We start from the raw sequence: 10,788 nt of genomic DNA on the forward strand, positions 1-10,788 counted from the left end.
CCAGAGAGGTGATTGCTGACCCCGTTTGCCCTGACTAATTTGCCACTAAAGTGGTCCACAACATGCTGTGTTTTTAAATTTGGTACAGACTCACAGTTCGGAATAAAGGAGAATTTGAGTTTAGTCCATTTTAAATTGAGACTTCTTGTGTCTCATTTCTTTCACGGGGGACAAGTTTCTTTCCTTTTCACTTTCTTCTCTACTGGACATCACTCTTCTTGTGAGAAAGTTATCAATGATGATACAAACGTGGGCAAGCTGGTGAGAACCTGCTACTAGCTCCTCTGGTGGTGCGCACATGTGATACTTTCTCTGTTCTTACACAATTTTTTGCACATATATTTGAAATTTGTGGTATGTGTCAATTAAAGATTTTTAAGCACTGACTGACCACTTTCTGATTTTATTTCAGTTTTTTTTTCATTTTAAGAGATTGAGGCACGCAGGATTGGGCTACATTAGGCCATTCAATAGGTGATTGAGAGATTCTTGATAAAATTATCGTGTGTGTGTGTGTGTGTGTGTGTGTGTGTGTGTGTGTGTGTGTTCGCTCTTTGTTGTTAAAATAAGTGTTGAGTGGAGGGTGGTCTGGCACATTTGTTGCCCTCTATAGCTCCTTTTTGGAATTACATAAACATCAGTGACCAGGATGTGCCGCCTCTTAATTGTGACTTTTACAATCTTAGTCTTGTTAAATGAGAACTAATCTCGTGTAGGCTCTTTTGGCTTGTGTGAATTACAATATGAGAAATTTAAAAAACACAATCTTGTTCGCATCCGTATGAATGCTTGGTAACATTCAAGTATTAATGGTGTTCTACCATGTCAATTAATGCACAGATTCAAATGACCACCAGGTTCGTATCTAGGTCCTATCTGTTTACAGCAGGAATGGAGGGATTTTAGTACTTATCAAATGTTATTAGTTTGTACTGTGGGGACCAGCTTTGTGGTGTGCATCTACCCGAGTCACTGTTGTGTTAGTATTACCAACAATTTACAATGAACCGAGGAATACTAAAATGGAATATAACAATTACTCCAAAATCTTACAGACGTTTAGTACCCTGCATCCAAGCTGAGGGACAACTGGTACTTTGGTTTGTCCATGCAAACATCAATTCTTTAGATGCGTTTTCTGGAGCCATACATGTTATCAAAAGCCTTATTACATCCTTAAGGATTATTAAATGGTCCGCTCTGGCTCACCAAACCAGAACAAGCTCTCCGGAAGGCTTGTGGACTCTGTGCAGAAGACTCCAGCATGGGAGATGGGGAACAATGTGCATGTACGGCTCTTACCAAAGCCTGGTCTGTCAGAAGGCCTTAGCCAATTCTTATACCAAAGTGTCATTTGTTGCATTTGAGAATACCAGGGCTGCTGTAGGACAGTTTCCTTTCTAGTCAAAGTAGTCTGAATAAAATTCCAGCAAAACGTTCAGAATTTAGGGGGGAGCGTTCTAGAAAGTGTGGCTTGGTCGCTGTCAAAACCTCTTAGTCTCAGCGTGACTTGAAGCTACAAGTGGACAGTCACTGTCAAATAGGTTTACAATTGGCAGCCCTAGTTAATTCTGTTTCTTCGTTATTAGATAGTAATGAGTTTGAGCTCCATGCAATAGCAGATTGAGTCGTTCTCAGTGAGCAAGCCTGTGTAGCTCACACTTCACAGCAAGACCTCTTCAATTAAATTCCGTCTGTTTCTCTTATTTGCACCCGCTTGATGTAGGGTCATTACCTTGATAGTCTAGCATTACATCTGTATAGTTTTTCTGATTTCAGAATCCAACAGGGCCCTGATTTTACTGCCCTTGAATTTCACTCTTGGGGACATACCCATGTAGTGTACATATACATGCTATAAATAGCGTTTTTTCTGAACGTCTTGATTAGTAAAAATGGCATGCTGAGTTATTTCTCGCACTTGTTCCCTGCAGAGAATGGTACCTTCTTCTGCAATGAATGCGACTCCAGGTTCTCGGAGGAAGGCTCTCTGAAGCGACATAACCTGCAGATGCACAGTGACAAACCCTACAAGTGTGACCGTTGCCAGGCCTCATTCCGCTACAAGGGAAACCTAGCCAGCCACAAAACGGTTCATACAGGTATGTTACTGGGGTTCCTTTCCTAGACCCCTGCATCTGAACGGATGTGTGGAAGGCACTGCTGGTGGCACGTGATAGTATCCCTGTGGTATACTCTGTGTCTGAACGGATCCTGGCTCCAGTTTGGCCTAGCGTCAGGTCATTCTGCTTGGGTAATGGTGATGGAGGGGGAAGCGGTGTCTTTAGGGAAGGCGGAACATCGAGGTCTTTGGAAATTGCAGCTTTACAGAGGTCCATTACCCCAAATCCAGCGTGTAAAGATTTCAATTTCTTGGCCCACTCAACATCCAGGGAAGTGGAGGATGACTAATGCAACTTCCTAGGGGTAAGCCATACACTCAGAAAAAAGAAAAGCTACTCCTTTAAGGCGATTTTGTAAAAGAAAGTTCAAATAGGCAAAAATACTCCTAGACAAATAGTCCCCTTGCAGTCCACAATAACTTCGAAGGAGTAATCAAATCCATCCCCTCTTTGTCAGCAGTGCGAATAACCACATTTTGTAAATCTGGTTTACTCTGCCTTTCTTTTTCTCAGCACTGGTTTTGTAAAACTTATCATTGTCTGTTTATAGCGTGAGCTGCATTCTTAATCTTAGTATCAATAATGAACCAGACGAGCAATGCATGTATCTTGTGTAACACTGAAATTACCATTTGATGTACGTCACCCTGTTCCTATAATTACTGAGGTGTCTGATGGAAATAGCAAAGATAAATGGCCCCTTTTGCTGGAAAAAACCCCCATTATATTACCTTAAGGGGAGTAAATCTAAATCTTTGTTTGCATCATTTGACAATTGTATTCCTTTGTGATGGGCTCTTGGCTCCATAACATTCTCAAGTGGGAGCATTTCCATCTTCAGTTGTGACAGAACTGCCTATGAGCTAACGGAGTAGGGATATGCACAGGGCGTCAGTGCATTGGTCTTGTGTAGTAGTTCCTATTATCTGACACTCTGTTGGTCTCTGATTTTAAAATGTAAAAGTACTAGACAAACCGCATCATAAGATTTTCTCTCTTCTACAAAAGGGGAGAAACCCTATCGTTGCAACATCTGTGGGGCCCAGTTCAACCGACCGGCAAACCTGAAAACCCACACGAGGATTCATTCTGGTGAAAAGCCGTACAAGTGCGAAACCTGTGGAGCACGATTTGTGCAGGTTTGTTAACTAGCATTTCATGAAATTAACTCACTTTACAGCAACTCATTCGTTTGTATACATGCACAACGCGGGGGGAGGGGGGGGAGCCATTTTTCTCAGCCTTCTTTAGATCTGGAACACATTATTACAGTTTACTTTTCCCTTTGAAAGGGCAGCTCATTCACTTGTAGCCCATCATCAGTCCAAAGCGTAGCTAGTGGTTGACTTTCTTGTAGGGATATTGGTAGTTTTTGCTGAAGGTCTGAGCATATGAAGAGCTTGGGTAGTTAGGCTGCCTTGTACCGTGCCTCTGCTTGGAATGTTGTCTGCCTGACCTGATGCAGCCACCCACAAATTTACTTTTCACAAAATCAGACTTTGTGATCATAAACAGTGTGTTGCAATGTAAAAGTGAAAAGTGTATCCAACTTGCAAAGTAGATTTTACGACTCATGCCGACTTGTAAAAGACATGGGGTTCTAATGGGAATTGACCTCCCCTTTACGCTTCACATGAAGTGTTTTGATGATTTGCAGCTGCAAACAATTGATCTGAAAGGGGGTTGTAACACGTTCAAAGTTAGGGTGAGTTGTGGCTGTCCGCATTGAGTAGAGCAGGCACAGGACGATGGAACAGTTGCTTCTGAAAGCCACTGCTGTTCGCAGAGTCAAACACTCCTGCTTCACGAATTTTTATGTGGCAGGAGATTTTAAGAACGCTGCAAATGGGCACTGTACCCTGAGTCTGACTAGTATGGCCATCACAGTGCAAAACAAATGTGAGGACGCAAAGCAGACCGTGTACAAAAAATAGACTGGTTTGCCACCTCACGTTAGTACAACTGCCCCCCCCCCCCCCCCCACATTGTTCAGAGATGCCCTTTAAGATACAACTACTTAGGCAGACAACAAATGGCTGTTTATGTTTGTTATATATAGGATTGTAAATTGTATCTTGAATGACCAAATTGTGCAAAAATATGCAAACTTGGATTTTTAGGTTTAACCAAGCGTATATTGTCCATACCTCTTAAAGCAGTCTTTAGTTTTTCCAATCTGTGCAAGCTAAGTTGAATCTGACAGGTTAACTGACTGTGCACAATAGAACAATAGAGATAAAAATGCATGTGCAGTTTTCTGGATTGTATTTAATGTGCAACATCTTGTCCTTCTCACAGGTTGCTCATCTACGAGCACATGTACTGATCCACACCGGTGAAAAACCGTATCCCTGCGAAATCTGTGGCACCCGCTTCAGGCACCTTCAAACGCTGAAAAGTCACCTGCGGATCCACACAGGGGAGAAACCTTATCATGTAAGTCCTCAAGCCTGCCCTATCGTCTGTAGGCCAATGACAATCCATTCTGGATTCCAGCTTTTGAAAATGGAGCACTTTATTGTTTTATGTTTCATCCAGAAGAGCACAAGGGATCTCCACAAAACCGCTCTTAAACGGGTTGACCTAAGTTGATTATCTGGGTATAAGATTTAGCATTCCCAGATGGTTCTCCAAGATTTTATTTCTTTTCTTTGCGTTACTTAATGCTAGTGTTGTGCTTGTTCCAAGTGCTCACACGTTTTGCAGTCAAGAGTACTGGATAGAAAAAAACTTGAACCCCCACCACAGTTTTTTAAAGTGAGTAAAAATGGGTCAGAATGTAGGTATATTTCAGCGACTACAAATATACCACTGGATAGCCCTGCTTTCTTAAGACCCATTCCACTTGAAATGTTATTTCACATACCACTTCCTACCAAAACTCGGAGCTACCCATTTCTTCACACACTATAGTCGCTTTTAAACTCCTAAAAATTATTAAAACCACAGATAAGTTAAACAGTATCTGGGAATGAAGCCCCAAATTACATTGCTTTATCCGCAGCTACTTTGGGCATCATATTAGAAAGCAGTGCTAGATCAGATTTGGACCTCTGAATTATTTTAACTGTATGAAACCTATTCTTATGCGTTCTGCAACAAACATACAAAGTGCTTCTGCATCAGTCTATGAATCGAGAGTAAGAACGTGACGAGGCAAGAGTCAGAACCAGAAGATATGATCATGAATTTATGCATTTGATAGTCCTGGGTTAAGGCAATATGTAGACACTAAAATGAATGTCTTTTCTTATTTTTAGTGTGAAAAGTGTAATTTGCATTTCCGCCACAAAAGTCAACTGAGGCTTCACCTGCGGCAGAAACATGGTGCCATCACCAACACAAAGGTCCAGTACCGAGTGTCTTCTAGTGAGCAGCCACCAGACTTGCCCAGGGTCTGCTGAATGGGGCTGCTGCAGGGTAGCATCCCAAGATGGACAAACTCACATTTTAAATCACGTCACATGGTGATGACGATGGAGTGCCTCTGCTGACCTGGTTGCAAAGATGGGATTTCTTTCTTCTGGACGTGAAACGGAGTCAGTGGCTTGTACATATTTCCTTCTAAATGTCAACGTGGTGGAGTGTCCATACGCTTTGGAACTAAACTGCACAGCCTTCATATTGCTGAGGAGCCTGAAATGTCATCAATTTGCATCAAAGTCTTGGATTTTATTTCTGGAAGGGAAACCTGAATTCTAGGAGGCCTGGTCAAGTGTCCAGAATGGTCTCCACCCACTCTGACCTCCTAGGTTTAAAGGTTCAACGGCACCCTTTTGCCAAACTGGAACACATGAACACAAGCTTACCTGCTGAGCACTGTTTTTTGAAGACTGACCTGCTTTCATAATGGAGGCAGTGGGACAAAAGACTCTGACACCTTGTTATGATCTGTCTTTTCCGTTCTGGATAGAATGGAGCGTGAACCAGCCTATCTTTGCTGACTGCAGGTTAGGGCAACGCCGAGAATATGCCAGCGCCTGAGCTTCAGGGTTAAGGAGGGGTGGTAGTCGAATTTAATGAGTCATGGTGCCCATCCTAAGCTTTCCAAAGAGATTATTTCCCACTAAACTTTCCAGAAGAGCCAATGACATCTGCTTCGTGTTTGAAAACATGCAGTTTGTGGAGTATGCAGGGCATTTTCCAACGTATTCACTTAAGGTTCCTTGTGAATTCAATGGCACCTAATAGGTACGAGTCCAGCAAATAGCACTTTACCGCCTTGTCCCCCATCAAATCCTAACACATTGTAGGAAATGGTACTGAGACGTTTGGGGTGGGAACTTGCTGTGCAATAGTTTGCTCAGCAGAAAGCACCCATGCACTCCACAAAAGGTAATTCTTAAATACACTTTATGGGGACGTACGAATGGTATGCAAACTGCACTCTTAAAGGCACAGATAACTGTTATGAGAGGGTTTTATTTTTTTTAACCAAAGGTACAGCAAAGGAATATATGGCAAAGCTGTGTATATATATATAGATATATAAATAGATATATAAATATGCATATTATGAACATTAAATAAATATATAAAGTACATTAAAGGCTAGATTGTATCTGCTGGCAGAATTCAATCTTGATTTGTGATAGAGCACTTACGAAATATTTTAAAGTATTGCATCTGTAAGTCAGAAAATATTTTGTCTAAACGCATCAATGTATTTGTATTTTTTTGCAAGTGGAGGTTTACAATTTACAGTGTGTATTAAAATGTCAAAAACAACTGCGGAAACAAACGTGTACTTTTGTTCTAGTTTGTACATATGTAAAATAAGTCCTCACGGTGCCTTCGTTGAAGTTCAGAAATGTACGCCCCGCTCTGCCTAGCAAAGGCAAATACACTCCTCACCAAGTAAATGCTCTTTCAGAAGGATTTTTTTGGGGGGTCTTCAACATGCTACATCCTGCTTATGTAATGATTTCTCGGGAGACAGGGTTTGGGCTATGTCTGAACTGCATACATGCATTGTAAACTATAGCTGTGCAAGAATAAAATTATGGAAACGAAACCTGCTTTTTAATTCTTAACATTCAGATTTGGTGTGTGGCTAGGCAGATTAGACAGTTCGAGAGACAGACGCGTGAGTGCGTTGATTTGAAGATGAGCATATGTAATACCTCCTCACTTTCCATCACTTCAGTATTCTGTAATTGACCAGAAAGATTAAGCCACCCGCCTTATGACCTCTTTATAGCACATTAAGCTGAATCCAGACAATCTGTTAATCAGATTTGAGGATCTGAAATATAAGCGATTGTCTGTTGTTCGTGAGGAAAAAAATCTTTCAAGTTAAAAAATCTGAAGGCTCCTTAGCTCAATACAATGTTGACGGATGTACTTTTATCAAACGCGCATCCATGGGGATGGATCACATTGGATACGTGGATGACATCTGTCTACACCAAAGACATCCAGAAGGAAAATATGCTTTAGGACACAGGGTCAGTCTCAGGGGGAATGTCCTAGTCCCTTATCCTACATATAACAAGTTAGTATTTGTCCAGCAACAAATGACTTTCATTCAATATAATCTGACGTAAATTACGTTTAGGTGACTGTGTTTACCTATGAAACACAATGGACTTGAACTGCGGCAACTGCTGTTGATCATTCAGACTGACCAATGTCCATGTCAAACATTAGACCAACTCTACATCCAAAAGAATAATTCCATGTTCCAGCTGCTGGCCACTAAACCACGACCGATGTTAAAGAACAAGAAACCAAGCGTAACTGTTAGAAATGACTTCAGTGTAAACTTGACTGGGTTGAAATTTTGTATTTTCCTTTTCAAAGTACAACATAACCTCATTGGTATTTGATAAACGGCCATTAAAGTGTTATAGAGACTTTTCTAACGAAAAAGGGAAACCTTTAGAATTAATAAAATACTTGCATTACATGGCTTATGCTTGCTCTTATTAGTGTTAGCCAAGATCTTATTCAGGATCTTGCTTTCATTATGCTAATTTAAGTAATAAGTATTTATGCCCAATACCACCAAGTATACATTGACAAATCGTATTAAAACTACAGGAAACCATATTGGAGTAGTCTTTGTATGGAATGTAGTGTAGGTAAATTGTAGACTATTCAGTTAAAGCTGTCTTTATACCTAATCTTTGTGGACTCTCCGAGCAACTGTAGGGGCTAATTGGAAAATTGGCCTTTATTATAAAAGTTCCTCGGTTTGGTTCAAAGTTAAGGATATATGGAATAAATCTATATCATACGAATAACATACTTTCCTTCAGTAATTTTGGTTCTGGTGAGTAGTCTAACTACAGATTCATCACCTTGTGAATATCCCCAAAGTGTCAAACTGGAACTGGAAATAGAAATGCAGTATCCCTGCGCACCGGTATCTGGTTGCAAGTGGCTTTTGACAGACTTTGTTCTGCTCCAGATGTAACAAGAACGGCTGCATATAAGCGCCACCCAAGGGCTCTGATGTCAAGTAGTCTTGTCTGAGCCCACCGATGCAGAGCACATCTGTAATCTGCTTTGCCCAGTGTGCAGATCTCTGGTTTGGGATCTTTTTAGATGGGAAAAGAGTCCATTTCTCAGAATGGAGAGCAGGAAAGGTGCTAAGGAATCCGGAGGTAGAGCAGAGTATCCACCAGAAAGAGTTACAGATGGTAACTTTATTCTTCTGATGGATACTTGTAGCTGCAGTTTCCTCACCTAGAGAAAAGACCTCCAAGCAGTACCTACCCCCACCCACCGACAGAACTGGCTGTCAAGGCATTGGTTCTTCTTGAACATGTGCCTTGATGCCACATAGCAGTCTGACTGAAATCCAGGATATGTACTACACATGCCAGCACAGAAGTAGCAGTCTTGGCTTGAGTGCTATAAGCCCATTATCTTTTAGATGGCTGCTACTCAGCTGACACATAGCAGCGTTTAATGTAGAGGACTATCCACCTAGAGGCTGCTCTTTTCTGCACTGCCTTGCTCTTTGCTCCCAAGAAGCCCATAAAGAGTTCATTGTCAACTGAGGGCTCTTTGGATCCAAACAATGGTGCCTCTCCTCCTTTTTCTAGTGTTGCCACAGGTCAAAGACAGTTGGAATGGTAATAACCTGTGTGACTTAGAAAGGTGTTATCACTTTTGACAGAAAAGCACCTCCAGTTCTCAACACCTGTTTGTTTGGAAAAAATGTGTATGATGGCTGTAACACGGGTGCCTACAGCTCACTCATGTAGCTAGCTGAAGTTATTAGGACCAGAAACTTAATGCACTTCAGCTAAAAACACGTTACTTACCTCAATAATGCTTTTTCTGGTAGATACATTCTCTGCCTATAGATGCTTCACCTTTTGAATATACTCCTTGCGCAGCATCCCACAAACTTTTATCCATAACTCTCTCACATAGACAAGGACGTCATAAATAACATTACGTACTCGACTCCACGCGATGTCATCGGAGCCATAAGACATCGTGGGTGTGCTGTCAGTTTCCAACTATTTTTACAGTGCCATAGTATACAGTACATCATATTCATAAAATGACCATATGCAATTGAATTGCCGAGTCAATAGCATCCTCATGAGTTGTATAGAAAATCTCAAACCTTCATATTAAATATATATTTATATAAATAAACGTATTTTTGGTAGAAGCAGACAGGCAGCTGGGTCAGTGAGGAATCCACAGGCAGATACCGTATCCACCAGAAAAAGCATTACCGAAGTAAAGCAACTTGTTCTTCTGATGGCAACATCCGCCTGTGGATTCCTCACCTTTTCAATCGAATCAACAAGCAGTCCCGCACTCAGAGGAGGGTGCCTGCACCAAAAAAAATCCTGTAACAGAACTGGCAAAATAGCAGTCCTGCCTCCCTTCCGAATACATGCAATAATGCTTTACAAAAGTGTGGAGGGAGTAGCCAAGTTGTCGCTTTGCAGATGTCAATCGCAGGGACACTTCTAGCCAAAGCAGAAGTTAAAGATTTGGCTCTGGTAGAATGTGCTCCAAAACCTTCAGGTTGCTCCTTCGCCATGGTGTACCAGATCTTTATGCACAGGGTTATCCACCTGGATAAAGTTATCTTGTGGACTGCTTTCCCCTTCATCTTACCTTCATATCCAATAAACAGCTGGTCGTTCAATCTGAACTCACGGGTTCTGTCCATGTAGAAACTCCCAGCCCTCTTTGGGTCCAAACGATTTAAGTCTCTCCTCCTTTGATGGATGTTGGGGAGGATAGAAAGTAGGTAAGGTAATGGATTGCCCAAGTGGAATGGAGTGACCACCTTAGGCAGGAAAGCAGCTCTGGTCCTAAGCACCATCTTACCTGCATGGAAGGTGGTGAAGGAAGGCTTGGAACTAAGGGCCTGCAACTCACTTGCCCTTGTAGCAGATGTAATTGCAACAAAAAATAGTTGAAAAGGTAAGAAGTCTCAACGGGCAACTATGCAAGGGTTCAAAAGGAGAACCCATAAGAAATGTAAGTGCAAGATTAAGATCTCACCTAGGCATTTTAATGGAGAGGGAGGAAACTTATTAGTGAGACCTTTAATAAATCTAACTATAGGCAGCATAAATAGTTAAGGCTGATCCGACAAACTAAAATGCTGATAAGGCAGATAAATACCCTTTAACAGTTGCAACAGTGCAGCCTTGCTGCAGCAGGGATAGCTCAAAACTTAAAA

The 10,788-nt window shown here is 41.5% G+C and overlaps 1 protein-coding gene across 3 annotated transcripts in view; it reads left to right on the forward strand.

Moving 5' to 3' along the window:
- Positions 1-6,851, forward strand: part of BCL6 (BCL6 transcription repressor) — a 157,842-nt gene extending 150,991 nt beyond the window's left edge. For 2 of the 3 annotated variants that reach the window (XM_085635898.1, XM_085635897.1), the window contains 4 exons: positions 1,935-2,102; positions 3,132-3,262; positions 4,422-4,559; positions 5,384-6,851. In XM_085635898.1, the coding sequence (XP_085492024.1) occupies positions 1,935-2,102; positions 3,132-3,262; positions 4,422-4,559; positions 5,384-5,527 (581 nt within the window). In that variant the 3' untranslated portion in view covers positions 5,528-6,851. The remainder of the gene's footprint in view (positions 1-1,934; positions 2,103-3,131; positions 3,263-4,421; positions 4,560-5,383) is intronic. The other variant, XM_085635900.1, reaches the window with a different exon arrangement.
- Positions 6,852-10,788: the final 3,937 nt, after the last annotated feature.

Source organism: Triturus cristatus, chromosome 11, assembly GCF_964204655.1.
Source record: "Triturus cristatus chromosome 11, aTriCri1.1, whole genome shotgun sequence".
In the NCBI taxonomy this organism is placed as follows: domain Eukaryota; kingdom Metazoa; phylum Chordata; class Amphibia; order Caudata; family Salamandridae; genus Triturus; species Triturus cristatus.